We start from the raw sequence: 21597 nt of genomic DNA, 5'->3' as shown, positions 1-21597 counted from the left end.
AAGGGATGACCTGCAAGGACATTACTTCTCAACAGTTAGGAAGAAGTTTATATGTGTGTTAGAACACCGGTGGCAAATGTTAGCTCCTAGGAAGAAGTGTGTGCATGTGTTAGAACACTGGTGGCAAATGTTAGCTCCTAGGAAGAAGTGTGTGTGTGTTAGAACACCGGTGGCAAGCTGAGTAAGTGGCAGGTAGACGCTCTTGCCACTCTTTTCAGTACAAGCAGGTTTCAGAAGGAGAATAAGTGTAAAAAAAATACAAATAAATACGTCATAACAAAATCCTGAATTATATAATAGTGTGGGGGCATGTGACATAAATATAGCTCATAGACACCAGAGAAAAGGTTGCAAAATGTATTTAAATCTAAAAATTGTATTCAGGCTTATTTTCCTGGATTCTTATTTGTCATTTTGTTTCCTCTTTTCAGACAGGTTCCCATGTAGCCCAGGCTAGCCTTAAATTCACTGTGTCCCTGAGGATGACCTTGAATTTCTTATCTTCCTCACTCTATTTCCTAAAGGCTGGGACTCCAGGCATATGTCACTGACCTGGCTTATGGCAATGCTGGGGAACAAACTCAGAGCTTCATACATCCTATGAATGTAGGCAAGCCCTCAACCAACTAAGCTACAACCCACCCCATTTTCTGGGTGTTGTTTTTGCTTTTTACTATGTAGCTCAGGCTGGCCCGTAGCTGTGGTAATTCTTCCCAATGGCAGGGATAAACTGATGTGTCCCAACACACCTTATTTCCCTGTTTTACGGTAAATTCTCTTCAAGTGTGTCTTCTGTCTGTTCTTAGGAAAGGGATTAAAATAAAGAACAGCCTTGCATGTTTCCCTTTGCAGATCCCAGGGAGACTGCCCCAGGTGCTCAAGGCCATCAGAGTGGGTGGGCATTTGCAGAGTGTCAGGATGCCCTGGGGTTCAAAGTCTGGGGCTCACCTGAGCTGGAGTAGTGATACAGCTCTGTGTAGGGCTCAATGTGCACTGAAGAACCATAGGGGATCTGTGGCACTCGGCCGTCTAGTTCTGTGTTGATGGTCAGGTGTCCGTGTTCGTCAATACCACTGAAGTGCTGCTTCAGGACCAGCTTGCCCGGGTGCCCCAAGAAGGTCACCTCGGCTTGTCGGGTGAACTCGCCCCCTGGAAAGCAAGACAGGCCTGTCACTCTGTCACCTGGCAAGTGTACCCTCCTGCTGGCTCTAGGTTCATGGAGAGGCAGGAAGAGAACTCTTCTACCCTAGCTGGTTGAACTAAGCCAGACTCAGAACTAGAAATATTGTGTGTTATTTCTCCTATACAGAATCTAGATTGAAATTTACATATTCATTATTATATATTTAATTATATTATAATTTGTAGAACATATAAAGTGGAAAGGAGAGTATGAGAAAGTAAGAAAGGATCTAAAGGGAAGAGGGAAGGGAACAAGAGAGGGAAAAGGGACACATGTAAAATGAAACAGAAGATAGGAGTAATTGGAGGGAGAAAGGGCAGAGGGAAGGAGGCCTAGGGAGGAGGAGGCAGCGTTAATGTGCCCAGCCCAGGACATTGGGTGCAGGTCCTGGAAATGATGATGGACTCTGTACTGGCCAGTTTCATGTCAACTTGACACAAGCTGGAGTCACTGGAGAAGAGGGAGCCTCAATTGAGAAAATGTCTCAATAAAATCAGACTTTAGGTAGGCCTGGAGAGTATTTTCTTCTGAAGGTATCTGAAGATACAGAGCTCCAAACCCATTCATTCTCTGACCTTCCCCATGACTGTGTAGCCCATTCAGTTTAGTTGGGGGATCAATTACCAGTGATGCTAAACCCATTCTTGAACCCATTCTGCTCCACTGCAAACATCCATCCAATGATGCCTCCAATGGGTGCCAGGGGAAGCAGAGAATACCCAACAGTTTCAGGAATGGTGCTGATGGCTGTGTAAGAGCGTCCATGGTTCATCACCACATAGGAGTGTAGGTCAGTGTTCTCAAACACCACGGGCACCTGGCTGTTCCCCACGAAGATCCTTCCCTTCACCTTGCCATTGACCCGCTGTGGGGAACCTGGGCCAGAAACAAAGGGAGAAGGTTGTAGTGAGATATCCACCCCACCCACACCTATAGCACTGACTACACCCATTTGATGGCTCAGAGGTGATGGAGGACAGGACTAGATCTGGGGTCCCCGACCCCAGCGCGCTCTCTTGCTTCTGGTGGGGTCACAGAGAACAGCCTGAGTGGATCCTTAGAGCTGGAACCTGAGACGGTGACCCGCCTCTTGTGTAAGTGCATTCTCCCCGAATAAACTTCACTTAACCTGTACTGAGTCTAGTGAATCCTGATTCCCACGCAATAGAAGGTGAAGATGGTTCTCTCCTTCCTTCCAAAGAGAAGAATGTGTCTATTCATTAGGAAAGCAAAGAGATGGCAATGCTGTGGGAAATGGCTTTTGGGGAAATGAAAATACTTGTACCTGTGATTGTGTGCCATAAGCCCTGGATATCCCAATGCTCCTGTTGCATGTGGTGTTAATGGGCAGAACGCTAGGTACCTACCACTGTGCACCAGGGGCCTCAGGGATCCCAACACCTCCCCTTTCTCCCACGGGACTGATAATGGACACCCATAACTGTGTATCACAGACATTAGGAGTCCCAGCACTGCACAGACGTAAGGACCTGAGTCAAGACCCCAGCACCCATATAAAAAGCCTGCTGTGGCAATGTATGCTTGTAACCTCAGGACTAGGATGGAGAGGAAAGACAAGAGGATTCTTGGGGCTTGCTGGTCAGCTGGACAAGCTAGCTGGTGTCCTTGAGGTTCAGTGAGAGACCCTGTCTCAAAAAAGTAAAGTGAACAGCAATAGAGGAAACCATCTGATGTGGACCTCCAGCCTCCACATTTGTGCACACACTAACACTACACATACATCACACACACACATGTGCATGCACACAGAGAGGCACATGAATTATACTGCAAAATAAGAATAGAAACTGAAGGAAGATGCAAATAAAAAGCCACCTTGCACTGCTGAAGTTTGATGAAGAATTACATTTTTTGAAGGTTTTCCCTTTTTCTTTTGGCATGAGATAGAATGAGGGCTTTGCCTCTGAACTCCACCCCTGGCCCTCTATCAACCACCTATGATATATCTTATTTATTTTCCTAGATTGTGAATGATCAGGAACACTACACCTCCACTCCTTCCTCCTATGAAAATGTTCTTGGGAGTCGTCTATGCTCCCTGGAGAGCTGCTAAATAAGGTCACTGACCAGCCAGGACATTTCTGACACAAAGTAACTTTGTACACCCACTATGTCATTACACTGGGGAATGCTGTGACCCCTGCAGGCTAATGGTAAAAAAAAAAAAAAGAAAAAAAAATGCACTCCAAGAACAATACAGAAACCAGGAAGGAAACCAAGTTAAGGAAGCCAAATCAAGTGCTTCCATCAGACTCTAAATTAGCTTTTTTCCCCCTTGTTTTTTGAGTTGGGGGGAGGGGTTTCTCTCACTCTGTAACTCTATCTGGCCTCAGAACTCTCCCTATAGCCTAGGCTAACCTCAAATTTACAGCAATTCCCCTGCCCAAGTCTCTTGAGTGTTGGGATTATAGGCACGAGCCACCACGCCTGTGTAAAGAATATACTCTTCTTTTTAAAGCAGCAAGAATCCAATAAATATTTAAACCATAAAGCAATTACAGGGTGTGCATAAAATATCAAAATGTGTGGCCGAACAGTTTGTCATACCTGAGCTCAATGCCAAAGTTTGCTCAGCATTTTCAGCTCTGATATTCGGCAGAGGGAGTTAATGAGGGGGCTCTTAATATTGTTAAGTATGCTTTTGGACTGAGGGTATGGCCCAGTTGGTAGAGTACTTGCCTGGGAAGCACAAGGACCTGGGCTCAATACCCAACACCTAGAGATTTAGAAAGGAAGAAAAGAAAGGAGGGAGAGGGAGAGGGAAAGGGGGAGAGAGATGGAGGAAGGAAACAACTATACTTCCGTGTGGATTTTGGAAGCTTCTGCTAGGGTGAAAAAGTATAAAAGCCAAGCCTGGAACAAATACTCAAAAGCACCCCACCCCTGGGGTGACAGGATTTGGAAGAAAATAGGAAACAGTTTAAAATTAAAAACATTCTCCTAAATTAATATGACAGCTAAACTGCTTGTTGATTCATTGCTGAAGATAGATGAAAATAAGACAAATATCACTTTACTTAATTATGACCCAGAAGGAAACGTGTGTGTGTGTGTGTGTGTGTGTGTGTGTGTGTGTGTGTGTGTGTGTGTGTAGGGGAGGGGCAAATTAAAACAACTGACTTCAGACTTCAGGATGGCTATGACAAGGAATCTGGAACACAGCACACATCTCTCGAATTAGATTTTAATTAGCAAGATTTTTCAAAGCAACTCAAATTCCCCATTAAGCGAATATAAAGGTAAGTTGTGACAAGTGAGGCATTTGGTGGCATCCGAAGGGACAAAAGCCAAATATAGTAAGGTTTTGTCACTTATTTTCATTCTAATTTAGAGCCTCAAAAGTAATGGCTGTCATAAGGACCCTAAGACTTACATAGAAGATTCCTCTGACTATGTGGGGCAGAGGGACTAGCCAGTCCCCTTTGAGGACAGAGGTGAAAGTGACCTCAGCATGGAATTCACTTCAGAACTGGATGTGTACTGAGTTTGACAAGCCAGAACTAAGGACAACACCCCATCAGCCTCACCTCAGGCATGCTGGTGTCTGGGGAGCGGGGAGGTGGAGGGAGGGAGAGAGAGAGAGAGAGAGAGAGAGAGAGAGAGAGAGAGAGAGAGAGAGAGGTTTACAAGCAATGCATGCAGAGCTAGAGCTCAAGCCAAGTTGGAAACGCACTGTAGACCCAGCACTCTACATGTGGACAATCTCAAGTTTGAGGTCAGCCCAGGCTATGTGACAAGATGCTGTCTCAAAATCAAAGAAACAAAGAACTGAGAGGACTCCAAAGACAAAGGTATGAGTGAAGGAAAACGAGGGAGAACAACTCCTGGTCCTGGCTGCATCGTTTCAATGCTTGGGTCTTTCTGTTGCAGTCAGGGGACAGTTGTGAAGAGAGGCTCCTTCCTGGTGATTGTCATCTCAGAAATGGAGGAGTAGAGCTCCTTCCTGGTGACCGTCATCTCAGAAATGGAGAAGGAGTACAGGGGAACAAGATAATGTGCCATATATCAGAAAAAAAAAGGACATCCTGGGAGGAATGCCCACCAAAGAACGTAACAGAGAGGATATTATTAAAAACTGCATGTTCCAGAGATCAGATCAAGGACCATGTCTATAAACAAGCACCAAGACCCAAAAGGCATTCCTTTCCTTTTCCCCAAAGCTGAAAATGCACAGGAAAAGTACATTACCTTCTGCTACACACTGCCTGCCGTTGCCCGTGTAGTTGGCCACGCACCTGCAGCAGAAGCCAGTAGCATAGTCTCTGCACTCTGCATGCACGGAGCACTGGTGTCTATTGTTGGCACACGTCTGCTGGGAACCTATGTTGTAGCTGAATACTGTTTGGAGAAAACAAAAGCAAACCTGTGAAAGTTTGGCAGGTTCTCAGCTGGGAGGCATTTCCACATAGGTGCCCATGAGCCAACGGGACTCCCATCTACCTAAGACCTTCAAGGAGCCAAGCTGGCCACAGCAGTCAAAAGTCCATGGCAAGAGTGTGGCCATTGTATAGAGATGGGGCTCCATTACTCAGACCACTGATGTAAACAAGTCTTGAAGAAGCTGAGAAATCATTAAGTATAAATGCTTAAAAACTGCCACAATGCAGTATATTAATGTCAATTAACACAGGGGTACTCTTGCTCAATATCAATCTTAGGATGGTACCCATCTAATATGGTCAGAGGAGCAGCTTCATTTACTTAGGAGCCTCAAAAGATATGTTTACCCCAACCCCATTTTTGTTTTGTTTTGTTTGTTTTGTTTTATTTTGTTGAGACAGAGTCCCATGTATCCCAGGTTACCCACAAACTCACTAAGAACTGAAAATGATCTTGAACTCCTGATCCTCCTATATTCACCTCCTGAGTAGAGGGATCACATGCCTGATATATGGAGAGCTAGGGAATGGAACTCAGGGACATGAATTTGAAAGGGTCTAGTGAGTGTTTGGAGGGAGGAAAGAAAAGGAGAAATGATGTAAGTATTTTATAATCTCAATAAAAATTAAAAACAGCCAGTCAAAAACAATCCATTGATTATACCTCTTTTAAGATCCTTTGACCCGAGAATCAAAAAAGAATCTCTAGTTTAAATTTCCAGCACCCAAGTTTGTTTTACTAGAACTTCAAACCAGTCCATTAAATTAAATCATCTAACTAGAGCAAATACGTTTGGAATAAAATTCAAAATCCCTAGGAGTGAACTCCTATAGGTAATAATAATCCTGTTTATAACTGACTTTATGAGTGAAGCTCAAAATAACATTTATCCTCAGGTAGATTGTTTTGGCTCCAGCTACTTGGAATTTCCAGTGTGTATAAAATGGCTGGTGACCAAAGTCAAGGGCACCTGAGTAAACTTGAGAGTTTTCTAATTGCATAAGTTCAATCCAGGAATCCCCCATTGGTAGGTCTGCTATGTTCTGTATATATGAGGCCAACTATTTAAACAACACCAGAATGTTATTGTAAGCCTCAGACCATTGATGTTTCTAATAAACACAGTGAAATAACTGGGAAAAGGGACCAAAAAGAAGCCATCTGTCACAGATACATTTTGAGTTCAAGTCTAGGCTTTTGCTACCATTTGTTGTTGAGGAGTAAATAAATATGACAATTTCATAAATGATAAATTTCAGATACTTAGGAAGGCTAGGAAAAAAAGATGAAACTCAAAACTTAACACCTATAAGCAAACATACTCTAGCAGCATCAAAGGTTCTGCTGGCCAAGAGGTGAGCAGAGCCTTCCCCTACCCAAAATCCAGAAAACAATGTTCATGAGGTGTAAGACTGTAACTCATGAACTCATTTTTCCACGAAATAGCATCTCATTCACTTCTGTGCCTCAGTAGTGAGCACACAGCCTCATAAATGCCCATCTTTCCCATTTTGGGTATTCAATATGGACAGACAGTAATGACTACTGCCATGATGTACATCAGAACAAGGACAGAGAAACAAAAATGAGTTAGTAGGTGGAATGGAGTAGATGTTTCCAAGTCTTACAATAACCTCTTAATAGAAAGAGTAAAGTGTCCTATGAGACACATTTAAAGATTCTAACGCTTCCATTTATTTGGGTCTTGGTGGGGCTAGAGAGATGGCTCAGTAGTTAAGAACACTTGCTGCTATTTAAGGACTCAGGTTCGATTACTAACACCTGAATGGTAGCTCACAACCACCTGAAATTCCAGTTCCAGGGGATCTGATGACCACTTTTAGACTCTATGGGCACCAGGCAAGAGCATGGTACACATACACTCATGCAAGTAAAAGACACATTCACCGAAATAAAAAATAAATAAATTTTCTTAAAATGAACTTCAGTGGGTGTCCTAGTTTTCTTCATGTTGCCATGATTTAAAAAAAAAAAAATCTGACAAAAAGCAACTTAGGGGAGAAAGAGGTTTCTCTGGCTTGCATACCATTGTGCAAGGCACATGAAACAGTCAGTCACATCACAGTCACAACCAAGAGCAGAGAGGAATAAATGAACAGGTAGCTACTGCTCAGCTAGCTTTCTCTATTCTTCTACAATCTAGTGCCCAAAACTATGAAAGGGAGCTCTTGACTCTCAGGCCGGGTTTTCCCACATCCATCAAGGCAATCAAGACAACCCACCACACACATGCTCACAGGTCAACCTGATGGAGACATCCTTCACTGACAACCCACCACACACATGCTCTCAGGTCAACCTGATGGAGTCATCCTTCACTGACACTCTCTTTCAGGGTGATTCTAGGTTGTATCGAGTTGATAAATAAAACCAGCCATTATCTGTCAGTCTCAAGAAAAAAGCAAGAGTATTTTGATAATGTCCTCATAATACTTAAAGAATGCTCAAGTAATTTTCCTCAAATTGAAGGAAACACTTGATACAATATGGTTGATTAGAATATATTGTGTTGTGCCATGCATGTATGATGACTCATGCCTTTAATCCCAGCATTCAGAAGGCAGAGGCAAGCAGATCTCTGAGTTTGAGGCCCGGGATACACAGAGAAACCAAACCCAGAAGGAAGAGGAAGGAGTGGGAGAAGGGGAAGAAGGAGAAAAAGAATATACCACATTATATAAAACTGCCTTTTAAGGGGATTCGGGGTGTGTGTGTGTGTTCTTTAGAAAGCAACCCTGCAACTGACAGGAGGAAAAATAATCAGCTGTTTGAATTCCAAAACCAAGAGGAAAAACTGTGGGAGAAAAGCTGCATAAGAAGCCAAAGGAACTTCTAGAATGTTTTTTCAGGTGGGTGAATATATCTCAGAAGTCACAAATAAGAAACTTGAGTTTCAAAATATTCTAGTCTCTCCCTCCTTCTCTTTTGGTTTTTAACACAGGATTTTACTGTATCTCAGGCTGTCCTGGAACTCACTCTGTAGCTAGAAACATTGATTCTCCTGTCTCAGCCTCTACAATGTTGGGCAAACAGCACCCAACAATGACATTTTAAAAGAAAAAATCATTAGCCAGATTATGGTAGTGCAGGGCTTTAATTCCAGCACCCGGGAAGCAGAGGCAGCAGAATCTTCATGAGTCTGAGGCTAGCCTAGTCTACATTAAGTAACAGGTCATCCAAAGCTACATAAATGAGATACTGTCTTGTAAAAAAAAATACTAATACGCTTATTTATTTGTTTGTGTGTGTTTTGTTTGTGTGTGTATGCACACATACATGTGTGTGGCAGTCAGAGGACAGTTTGGGGGAATCATTCCTCTCCTTCTACTATGTGGACTCCAGGAGATCAAACTTATGACATCAGCACCTTTACCTACTGAATCATCTCTCTCTGGCCCCAAGTCTCTTTGAAACAGAATATATTATGAGGAATCTTGAAATGTAGCATAACCCTACTGTGTCTAGAACCAAAGTTCTAATCCTAAAAGATTACTAGGCCACTCAAAAGCCACTGGGCCTATGCAGTAATTGATTTTCAGTGTGAGCACACAGTTCCTGCTCCCTCAGGTCATCTGTTTCCTACAAAGCCACCTCATCGGCACATGACCCACCCTACATTAGCCAACTCCTGTCTAGAAACCCAAGCAGGCAAGAAAGGTTACAAACTGTAAAATAGATGTCTTACCAATTCCTGTTTCCTCTACTTCATCCACATCAATAACCTGAGGGTGCTGCTGGTGAAACCTCTCTGCTGGCAATTGGAAGGTCCTGGTTCTCTCAGTGGGGATCCCATGGGGTCTTTCTGTAGCCTCATAGCTAGGAGAGAGGACCCTGGGTACATCGTGTGGGTGGGTGTTTCCCCTTCTTGGACTAGGGGATGGAAAGGGTTGGGTGGCCATATCCTCCAGGCCTAGGTGAGAGGTTGCCAGGTCATACTCTTCATCCTCATAGTCTGATCCATCGTCATCCAGGCCTAGGTTCACATCTGCAGACACCACACCCTTGGCAGTAGCAGGACTCCCGATCTCAAACACCCACACACCCTGGTGTCCAGCGTTGCTGCTCCTAAAGGCAAGGAAGACATCTTGAGAACAGCCCAAAGCCCACAAGTAGCCCCCATTGACCCAACAGGCAGGAAGTGCTCAGGTAACATGTATCCATCTGAAACCCATAGCATGTGATATCCTCAGCAAGGTTGGTGTCCAGGAGGGCAGTATCTGCCATGCATGGTCATCACAGAGCTCAAACAGGCAGGGATTATTTTGTGAGAATGAGTCTAAATAGACATAAAGAGCTTACCTTCTAGTGCCATCCTAGGACACCAAGGTCTCTCGATGTCACCAGTTCATACTATTCACTGCTTACGTGTCCCATCACATGAACTCAGGTGACTAGATTCATTCCCCACTATTGTCTTTTCATTGCATGGAGTAACACATATTTGTTTTTGTTTGTTTGTGTTTTTGTTTTGTTTTTTGAGTTAGGGTTTCTTTTTATATCCCTGGCTGTACTGGAACTCAGTCTATAGACCAGGCTAGCCTCAAACTGTTCTGTCTCCTGAGTACTTGGATCAAAGGCACATGCCATTGTGACCAGTTAACATATTTGTATACACAGAGAAAATACAGTAGATAGCCCGGAGGTGGTGGTGCACACCTTTAATCCCAGCACTTGGGAGGCAGTCAGATCTCTATGAGTTCGAGGCCAGCCTGGTCTACAAGAGCTAGTTCCAGGACAGCCTCCAAAGCCACAGAGAAACCCTGTCTCGGAAAAAAAAAACCAATAAAGAAAGAAAGAAAGAAAGAAAGAAAGAAAGAAAGAAAGAAAGAGAATACAGTTGATTGGTACATGACCCTAGAGCTCCTTTGCCCTTGGAATTTCAAATGTAATAAAACTGACCTTTCTGACCAGTGGTGGTGCACTCCTTTAATCCCAGTGCTCAGGAGGCAGAAGCAGGTGGATCTCTATGAATTTGAGGCCAGCCTGGTCTACAGAATGAGTTCCAGGACAGTCATGGCTATACAGAGAAACCCTGTCACAAAAAAACAAAAAGAAGCCGGGCGTTGGTGGCACACGCCTTTAATCCCAGCACTCAGGAGGTAGAGGCAGGCAGATCTCTGTGGGTTTGAGGCCAGCCTGGTCTCCGGAGCAAGAGCCAGGATAGCAGGATAGGCTCCAAAGCTACACAGAGAAACCCTGTCTCGAAAAACCAAAAAAAAAAAAAAAAAAAAAACCAAAAAGAAAACAAAAGTGACCTTTTCGTGCTAATGAGAAGACCAGTGACTGAGCCTCTTGGCCAGAAGACCAAGAAGTTCTGTCCCTTCCAAGCCCGCTCTAGTCCTATCTACAGGGAGGAAGACACTGGGCTTCTAATGCAGTTCATCACCTAAGGTCAATGAGGCCAAAGGTCACACATTATGCAACTTCAATATAAACTCTAAATGGCAGGATTTGGAGAGCTGATGTGTAGGTGAATGAAGGGAGATGCTGGAAGGTGCAACAAAGTGGGGGTGGGTAGGTTTAGCACCTCACCCCGTTCCTTACCCTCTGCTTCGTTCCCCTTTGACTGTCACTGCAGTGCACTCTTTGGTATGTAGATGGGGGACATGAGGAAAGGGGCTTGTGTGTACAGGCACATGTGCACCATGTGTGCATATGCAAATAGGGGTTCAACCTCCAATTCACCTCATTCTTCATGTACCATCCACCTTGTTTTTTTGTTTGTTTGTTTTTTGTTTTTTGTTTTTTGAGACAGGGTCTGTTACTGCCCTGGGAGTCACTAAGTAGACAAGGATGGCTGGCAAAATGCTAGGAATCCATCCATCTCAACCTCCCAGTGCTGGATTTATAAGACCAGCATGTTTGGCTTTCTATGTGGGTTCTGGGAATATTACTCAGGTCCTTTACCAACTGAACTGTCTCTCTAGTCCTGTGGTGGTTTTGTTTTTGTTTTTTAAGATTTTTTTTATTATTTATTTATGTGTATGTATATGTGTGTCTGTGTCTGTAAGTGTATGTGCATGCAGGCACCCAGAGTAGACAAAAGAGAGCATCAGATTCCCACCCCCCTCCCCGAGTTACAGGTGGCTGTGAGTTACTAGATGAGGATGCTGGTAGCTGAACTAAGGTCTTCTGAAAGATCAACAAGTACTCTTAATTGCTGATCTATCTGTCCAGCCTTCTGAAGTGATTCTTTATAGCAACTCAGGGACAGTAACATTGGGAGGTTTTCTGAGCTCTGTGAGCTGTTCTAGTAAATTACTGATCCTAAAAATAGACAGAGTCATGAAAATTGATTTATAATTGTGTGGTCAGAAGCACAGGCACAACTGTAGGATGTGGGCATTGGCAGCTGAGGTGGGGGCACCTTGTGGGGCTAGGCTGTGTAGCTGTGGGGTCTACATTGATTCCAGATAGATAGTCAGTGCCAGACCTGATCTAAACTAAACTATAGGACACTTAGCCAGTATCCAGAGAATTGAGAAATTGGTTGGTGTGCGGGAAAACCTGCATGCGTTGACCAAGAGGGCTGTTCATGACAACAGTGCTACACTCTGAAAAGCAATTGAGATTCAAAACCCTGAGGCATTAAATATGCTAAATACAGCAGAGTGACCCTACCTCTAATTTTTGATTGAGCAACTTTTGTTGTTCTTGTTTTTCAAGACAGGTTTCTCTATTTACTAGCCCTGGCTGTCTTGGAATTTGCTTTGTAGACCAGGCTGGCCTTGAACTCACAGAGTTCTGCCTGTCTCTGCTTCCTGAGTGCTGAGATTAAAGGCATGCACCACCAATGCCCAGCTTGATGCAGCATTTTAATAACTATTGTGTATCTGTGATCAGAAGTATTCTTTCAGAAGTTATGTAAAACATTTGAGGAGAGTCAGCTGTTAAATTTTGGGGAATTTTTCCAAACCAGTTATGAAATACTGTCACTCTAAGAAAATTAAATTAAGGGCTAGGGATGTAGCTTAATGGTAAAAAATGCTTGCCTAGCATGCACAAGGCCCTACATTCAATCCTCAGAACTGAAATGTACGTGAATGTACGTGCACACATTCTCTCTCTCTCTCTCTCTCTCTCTCTCTCTCTCTCTCTCTCTCTCTCTCCTCTCTCTCTAAATTGTATGTTTTTAAAGGTGAGAAGTAACTATGCCAGATGGTGGTGGCACACACCTTCAATCCCAGCATTTGAGAAGCAGAGGCAGGCCGATCTCTGAGTTCAAGGCCAGCCTAAACCCTGGACAAGGTGGGGGGGGGGGCAAAACAAAAACAATAATCTTGGCTATTTCTCTCTTCTATCGAGTCTATAACATCCTTACAATGAGGCTTCATTGAGTATGAGTGTGGTAAAGAACTGTTCCTGAATCAGTATGGTGGAAAATCACTCTTTCTTTAGGTTCCTAGAAGGAGACAGGTTTGAATTGTCTTCATTTCTGACCTTAGACTCACTGGGGACATGGGAGAGACAATTTTGCATTAGGGTGCACTTGAATTAACAAACTGTTGGGGCTGGAGAGATGGCTCAAAAGTTAAGAGCGCTCGTTACTCCTCCAGAGGGTCTGGGTTCAATTCCCAGCACCCATGTGGTGGCTCAAAACCATCTGTAACTTTAGTCCCTGGGATCCAATACTCTCTTCTAGTTTTCACAGGCACTGAACACAATATATGTGCAAAACATTCATACACATAAATAAAAATGAAAACAGACAAATAATCTCTTTGTGCTGAATATACTCCCTAAAGTTCATGAGGAAAAAAATACTATTTCATCATTTAAATATCTCTATGTAAAATTTAAATCTACAGGAACATTCTTAGGTAACATAATACCTATTACATTGTGTTCAATAAAACAACATACAATAATATTATAAAAATAATATTTTCTGATAAAGAAAAACAAGTAAGGAATATGCATACTTGGCCAAATTTTCAATTGATTCCCTGTCATTGGCAAATATGTTGTAGGCTCCATCACTTCTCCATAGAAATCCCACTAAGCCTTGGCTGAAGCCAACCATGGCAGGCACTTGGTTTTCATCCTTCTTCGAGAATGTTGTAAAGAACTGTAGACCATCTTCAGGATAAAGGAAAATGGCATAGGAGCTGGAATTTGAGGAGGCCAGCACAGCCTGGAACGTGTTTCTCTGTGAAGATAAGTTAAAAGTCAGTTACCAAAGAATACAATCACACTCTCCAAGGATGCTATTCACTGGGCTCCTATCCTAGTAGAAAGGACAGTGAAAGGCAGAGGTATGCCTCCTCATTCCCCTGCAATTGGGAATATACCGTCTACCTAGAGAGGTGGCTATATGGACAAAACACTGTAACAGAGGTGCATACTACATGTAGATCAAAAGAGGAAGTACCCATGCTGGGTAGAGTGGAGGTAGGGGAGGCCCTTGCTGGTCACAGGAGGGCCTGAGCATACACACAGGAGAGCATCCAAGGACAAACGACAGTGTGTGCAAGATATTGTGGATTAAAAACATACCAGAATGAAAGAAAAGGCATGCTCAAGGCAAATAATAAGCATTTGGTACAACTGTTGGAGGGATTAGACCCAAGAAGCAGTCAAGAGCTCAGTATTCTTTTTTTTTTTTTTTTAAAGAACAGTATTATTTATTTATTTTGTATAGTATTCTGCCTGCATGTATGCCTGCAGGCCAGAAAAGGGCACTAGATCCTACTATAGATAGTTGTGAACCACCTTGTGGTTGCTGGGAATTGAACTCAGGACCTCTGGAAGAGCAATCAGCACTCTTAACCACTGAGCCATTTTTCTAGCCTGAGCTTAGTATTCTTGTGCCAGGAGATCTTCCAGTTTTGCAAAGTCTTGTGTGATATGTAGACCTGTCCCAGACTTCTCCAAAGCATCTTCCATGGGATGCTATGTGACCTACTGGGGGATAGTGATTAAGAGGAGATATGGCCAAAAGTTTGGAGGATTGTTCCAATAAGAATTATTATGGCAACTTCTTTACTAGTGGGTATTCTTTACTTGACTCAGGAGCACTTTGATATCAGAGCCTAGCATTTCCTATTAATAACTTCTCTATATAATTAGAAGCCATCTTCCCATTCTTTCTCAATTAAAGAAGGAGCACACAGGGAATACCATTTCCCAGGCAAATGTTTGCTGTGGAGCAATCTCCTCAAATAACTGGCTTTCTTGATATCAGATATTCACAGATTTAGACAGCCTATCTGGAACCTGCTGACCTGCAACAAGCAACTTACTGTATTTTTCTCTAGACTTCCTGTCTTGAGCAACATCATAGGCATGATGACCATTGGAACAAGCACAAACCAGAAGTCCAAAGGCCTCAGAAGTCAACACACCAGATACCTACATCTCCATCTGGGATGCACTCACCTTGCCTTCCTGGGCAGAGCTCCCACTGGGCCCTTCATAGGGGGCCACGGACTCCCAAGTGACAACCACCACACTAGTGGGCTGGAAAGGGACCTCCGGGAAGCCTCTCTGGACATACTCCGCTGCCATCTGCATGATGGAGGGGGATAAGTCTTCTCGATAATACACATTCCCCAGGCCATCTGTTGTGTCCAAGTCAGCCAGGAAAGGCGCCACTGAGCCGAAGCTGGGTGGGAAGGTTCCGGGATGGGATTCTCTGGCTGGGGGTTCGCTCATGGCGATGATGCCATTTGTAGTGACCTGCAGGGAACCAAGTGTGGTTAGAGGGAATACAGAGATGAACTCATCAAGGGGAAATGTTAGGGTTTGATTTTAAACAATTTCCAGCTGGTGGTCCTATTTTTAGAGACTGTGGAACCATTAGTAACAGAGTATGCTTGACGGAAGTAGAGCTCTAGGAACAGTTCCTAGCTCCTAGCTCCTGCCTTGTTCTCTGTGCCCACGTCAGCCACCATGTGAACAGCCTCTGCCACATGCTGCCATCACATAGACTGAGCAGCTTCACCAGGCTCCATGGTACCTTTTCCACCATGATAGAAAAAAAGCCCCCTAGAACCATGAGTCAAGGTAAGTCTTTCCTCCCTTAGTTGTTGCTATCAGGTATGGTGGAAGTGGCCACTCCCTCGGGACACTATTGTAGTTGCCCATCGTAAACAAAATAAACAATGGGAGAAGGAGATGAGCCCAACTGGCAAGACCAACATTTGTCTTCTAGACAAGATCGGCTGGCAGAGGGAATGTCAGACAGGAATCCGAGGACATGCTTGCAGGGTGCCTGTTGTCATGGTATGGGGTGGTGTCTCAAACTTCTCAAGTTTCCCCTCTGAGTCCTCCTGACCAAAATGATGAGAATGAAAGTGCTTTGTTGACTGTCAGCATTATCCAAATGACTAACTCAGCAAAGGCAGTAAGCCTTCCACACAGGGACTGTGTTATACCACGATGGGCACCAGAGTGGGTTGGATACAGACCCACCTTCAAGGAACCCACAGTCCAGGAGAAAGATAACACAGATGATGATAAAATGAATGTATTAAGAAGTAAATCTGCATGGTTACCATAGTGTCACTAACCAGTGTGACTAGCTTAGTGCTTAGACTACCAGCTAACAGGTATTAGCAGTTCACCACATTGCAGGCAGCATCTAATCCTTGGGGAAACTCTAGAAGGGTAGATGTTGTGAGGTAATCTCTTTGTACACTGTGAAGATGTGTCACTCTGATTGGTTTAATAAAAAGCTGAATGGCCAATAGCCAGGCAGGATTTCCTGGCAGGGAGGACACTGGGAAGAAAGATGCCAGGAGATGCAGAGGAAGCAGCATGGCTAATTCAGGGTAAAGGTAACCACACCATATAAAAGAATGCAAATTAAAAGATAGGGGTTGATTTACATTATAAGAGCTAGTTAGAAACAAGCCAAAGCTTTCCACTGAGCTTTAATAATTAATAATAAGTCTCTGTGTCATTATTGGGGAGCCAAAGGTCCCAACAAAAAAGTCCAGCTAGGTGTCACTGGTATCCATATTTTTCTAGTGGGAAAATTAAGTAATTAACTTGTCCAAAGTCACCATGTATAACTGGCATCACTGGAATTCTGACCCAAATATCTTGACTCCAAGGTCAGTCATCTCAGGACTTTGGATACAGCTGTAAGAATTCCTGACTGGCTGCACAATCCCTTGGGTTCAGTTGCCAGCAATATATAAACCAGGCATGGTGGCATATGCGTGTAGGCCTTGGGTTCAATTGTCAGCAATATGTAACCTGGACATGGCAGTTTATGCCTGTAATCACAGCACTGGGAAGATGAGGGCTGGAAGATACCAAGGTCATTCTTTGCTACCTAGTGAGTTCAAGGCTAGCCTAAGTTGTGATAGGTATAGTGAGCTCAGAATCTTTTTTAGTTCTTACAGAATATGGTCACTCTCATGTGTTTAAGAGGGCATGTAGAAGCCAGAGGTCAGGTTTCTTTCCACTTTATAGATTTGGAAACAAGATCTCTCACTCCCCAGCACCTGGAAAGAAGGCTGGAGGTGGTAGTGCTGATTCCATCCTAGGCTGGTAAAGGACTAGAAGCATCATTTATTTTTAATTAATTAGTCAATCTATTTATTTATTTATTGCAGTGCTGGGGGTTGATGCTAGGGCTTCACACTCATGTACTGAAGTGACACTCCCTCACTAAGCTCTACTCCCAATCTCCAGGCCTTGAACTTTTGATCCTCCTGCCTTTACCTCACAGGTATACACTACCACATTCAGTTTATATTGTTTGAGGGGATGGAACACAGGGCTTTGTGCACACCAGGCAAGCCCTCTATCAACTGAACTACATCCCCAGCCCTAAAACCACCTCTTTTTATAATGTCATGGGCTATTAACTCCTCGAGTGACATTTTCCATCACTTCGAAACAGTGAGACTTTTCTAGAATACACTGACAGTCTGCAGGGATGGCAGTCAGGCAAGGCGGCTCTTGCAGCCAGGCTCTCAACATCTAACCTCCCCCAGCACAAACATCCCAACTGCACTGTGCTGGGGGAGCGTGGGAAACAGCTCACTTTCTCAAGCAGGCGCCAGAAGTTGGCCTTGACTGCATGCTGGTGGGAAGCCATCCCATGGAGGCCACATACAGGCAGCTCCCTTCTACAAGGCTATTTTCCAGAGGAATTTAAATCGTCCAACAATCCTGAAAACACTCCCAGTACCATCTAGTCTTTCGAATCTGGGCACTGCAATGATTCTATTTTCACAAAGCATGACTGCCTTAGAAATCAAATTTCATGCAAGAACCGTGAAACCGGGTGACTACTTGAGGCCAAGATCACATAACTTTCCTTAGTATTATTACTGGGAAAGCTGTTTCTTCAACTCAGTCATCTGGGAGGATGAAGAAAGCTAAGTTCGCAGAAAGATGCTAAGCATCTAAACAGCTGGGTTTCAGGTGATTCCTAATTTTGAGCTTCTCCCTCTTGAGACAAGTCAAAGAATAGCCAACTTCATGGACCAATGTTTCCTCCTGTTAGACATGAAACTCCCCACTCAGTGGGAATCCATACAACCACATTTTCCCACCTGAAATAATAGGGACACTTGGGACTTTCCAAATATCTTGGTTTGGGTTTTGGTTTTTGGAGAGGGTTGTATGTATCCCAGGGGTCTAACCTGAAATGAAATATGTAGCCAAAGATGACCTTGAACTCCATATTCGTCTGCTTCCACCTCCCAAATGATGAGATTACAGGCCTGAGTCATCACTCCCTGTGCTGGTTCCTTCCCTGCATTCCAATGCTTCCTGTGCTGACACTTTGCTTCCCTTGACAAGCTCATCCTGTCCTTCAGGCTGAAATTAGCACTTGCTCAAAGAGCCCTGCCCCCATCCAGAACAGGCTCCTTTCACAGGACCCTCTGCAAACTTCACTTTCCCCCACCCTGATCTCTATCTCTGCCTCCTATTTCCTTAAGCCCTGTTTTCAGGCCCTTACCCTACACAGTCAGCAACAAGGGGTCAGTGACTATGCCCATCTTGGTCACTACCACAGCTCCAAAGCTTGTACATTGCCTGATGCCTGTATCCCCTCCCTTCCTGACTTCCTCCAGGGACCAGCAGTAAAGGACAAGATCTGTCTATACAGGCTGTTTTGGGAATGCCTGGAGTGAGCCCCACTGAATCATACAGCCCTGGCAGTCCTGCAGTAGTCAGCCTTACAGAGCACACAAGGGAACCTACATGGTAAATCTCTATTTACAGGGTTCCCAGGGCTATAGAAACCTGGGCATAGTAATCCCAGTAACTAGGATCTGAAATCAGGAAAAATCAGTGGTTCAGGGTCATCCTTTGCTATATAGAGTTACAGGCCAGCTCATGCTACAGGAGACCCCTGATTTAAAAAGAAAAAAGTCCAGAGGGAGGCCTGAACCCCAACCCAGAAGCAGCATCAGAGGGCCCAGGAAGTCTGAGCCTTAGGCCCAGTAGCAGCATCAGAGGGAGGCCTACGCCTCAGGCCCAGGAGCAGAAGGCAAGATGACAGCAGCAGTTTCCAGCAGTGGCTTCCAGAAAGCTATCACATGATGTTCCTCTAGGGAAGAACACCTGTGTCCCAGCCAGAATCCACTGCATTTCTCAGTTGGAGATAGTCACTACTACAGCTCCCACTGGAGCCTCAGCCCCACCTACACCTAGAGGTTGGACCCACTTCCACCGGAAACTTTATCTGCTTGCTCCTCAAGGAATGGTCAATGGAGTCACAGCCCCCAACTATATCAATTGAAGAAAGAGAGACCCCCCTGAAGCACAAGCTCCACCTATACCAATCAGAGGAAGAGATGCATAGACAACAAGGTAAGAACTCACTAAACAATATAAAGAGCAATACGGCACCACTAGAAACTAGTGGTGCAACAACAGCAAGACCTGAACATCCCAACACAGATGAAGCAGAAGAAAATGACCTAAAGAACAATTTTATGAGGATCATTGAGGCCCTTAAAAAAGGAAATGAAAGATTCCCTTAAAGAAATAAAGGAAAAGACAAACAAAAAATTGGAAGAAATCGACAACTCCCTTAAAGAAAAACAAGAAAAAGCAATCAAACAAGTAAAGGAAGACTCAAAATCTGAGATAGAGGCAATAAAGAAAACACAAACCGAGGGAATTCTGAAATGAAAAATCTGGGCAAATGATCAGGAACCACAAATGCAAGAATAAACCACAGAACACAAGAGATAGAAGTGAGAATTTCAGGCAATGAAGATACAATAGAGGAAATAGATTACATAGGTCAAAGAAAAATTTAAATCCAACAAATCCTTAACACAAACCATGCAGGAAATCTGGAACATTATGAAAAGACTGAACCTAAGAATAATAGGATAGAAGAAGAAGTCCAACTCAAAGGCACAGAAAATATATTCAACAAAATCATAGAAGTTGGATAGAAAGATTCCAACTTTCTCAACCTAAAGAACAACATGCCTATGATAGTACAAGAAACTTACAGAACACCAAATAGACTGAACAAAAAAAAAAAATGTCCCCTAACAACATAATAGTCAAAACAATAAACATACAGAATAAAGAAGAGTTGCAAAGGAGAAAGGCCAGGTAACATATAAAGGCAGATCTATCAGAGTTACACCTGACTTCTCAGTGGAAACAATGAAAGCCAGAAGGTCCTGGACAGACATTATACAGACACTAAAGGACCATAGATGCCAGCCAGACTACTTTACCCAACAAAGCTTTCATTAACCATAGATGAAGAAAAGAAGATATTCCATGATAAAACCAAATTTAAACAATACCTATTCACAAACCCAGCCCTACAAAAAGTACTAGAAGGAAAACACCAACCCAAGGAAGTTAGCTACATCCGTAAGAACACAGACAATAGATGAGCTTACAGCAGCAAATCCCAAAGAAGGGAACTGAACACACAAATGCCATCACCACCAACTAAAACAAAATAACAGGAACTAGTGATCACTGGTCATTAATATCCCATTAATATAAATGATCTCAATTTACCTATAAAAAGACACAGACTAATAGATTGGATATGAAAACAGAATTTATTCTTCTGCACAGAAGACCACTCCTAAATAGAATACCAGTAGCACAGACAATGAGAGCAACAATTAATAAAGGGGACCTCCTGAAACTGAGAAGCTTCTGTAAAGCAAAGAACACTGGCAACAAGACAAAACCAACCCCATACCTGACAGAGGGCTGATCTTTAAAATATACAAAGAACTCAAGAAACCTGACATCAAAATTATGAAATAATTCAATTAAAAAAAAAGGGTACAGGTCTAAACAGAGAATTCCCAACAGAACAATCTCAAATGGCAGAAAGACACTTAAGGAAATGTCCAACATCCTTAGTCATCAGGGAAATGCAAATCAAAACAACTCTGAGATACCATCTTACACCTGTCAGAATGGCTAAGATAAAAAACTCCAAATGACAGCTTATGCTGGAGAGGATGTGGAGAAAGGGGAACACTCCTCCATTGCTGGTGGGAGTGCAAACTTGTACAGCTGCTGTGGAAATCAGTATGGCAATTTCTCAGAAAATTAGGGATCAAATCCCTGCAATACCACTTTTGGGCATATACCCAAAGGAAGCACATTCACAACACAAGGACATTTGCTCAAATATGTTCATAGCAACATTATTCATAATAGCCAGAACTTGGAAACAACCTAGATGCCTCTCGGCTGAAGAATGGATAAAGAAAATGTGGTACATTTACACAATGGAGTACTACTCAGTGGTAAGAAATAATGACATCCTAAAATGTGCAGGCAATGGACAGAACTAGAAAAAAAAAAAAAAAAAACACATCCTGAGTGAGGTAACCCAGACCCAGAAAGACAAATATAGTATGTACTCACTCATAAGTGGATACCAGACGTAAAACAAAAGATACCCAGGCTACAATCCACAACCCCAGAGAAGCTAGAATCCTCTTCCAGAAACAGATGGAAGTAGATATAGAAATCCACAACTAACCATTGGTCAAACACCTGGAGTATAATCGAAGGAGAGAGGA

General features: G+C 43.4%; 1 protein-coding gene across 1 annotated transcript in view; it reads right to left on the bottom strand.

The window, feature by feature from the left end:
- LOC100766031 (nidogen-1) overlaps positions 1-21597 on the bottom strand; it is an 82175-nt gene that overhangs the window by 41989 nt on the left and 18589 nt on the right. Inside the window, exons 2-7 of the mRNA XM_027409438.2 lie at positions 14984-15283; positions 13528-13754; positions 9291-9670; positions 5393-5542; positions 1808-2059; positions 949-1149 (exon numbers count right to left, since the gene is read on the bottom strand). Of these exons, the coding sequence (XP_027265239.1) occupies positions 949-1149; positions 1808-2059; positions 5393-5542; positions 9291-9670; positions 13528-13754; positions 14984-15283 (1510 nt within the window). The remainder of the gene's footprint in view (positions 1-948; positions 1150-1807; positions 2060-5392; positions 5543-9290; positions 9671-13527; positions 13755-14983; positions 15284-21597) is intronic.

Source organism: Cricetulus griseus, chromosome 3, assembly GCF_003668045.3.
Source record: "Cricetulus griseus strain 17A/GY chromosome 3, alternate assembly CriGri-PICRH-1.0, whole genome shotgun sequence".
In the NCBI taxonomy this organism is placed as follows: domain Eukaryota; kingdom Metazoa; phylum Chordata; class Mammalia; order Rodentia; family Cricetidae; genus Cricetulus; species Cricetulus griseus.
Note: the sequence above shows the minus strand (reverse complement) of the source record. Positions and strands in the feature narration are given on the sequence as shown.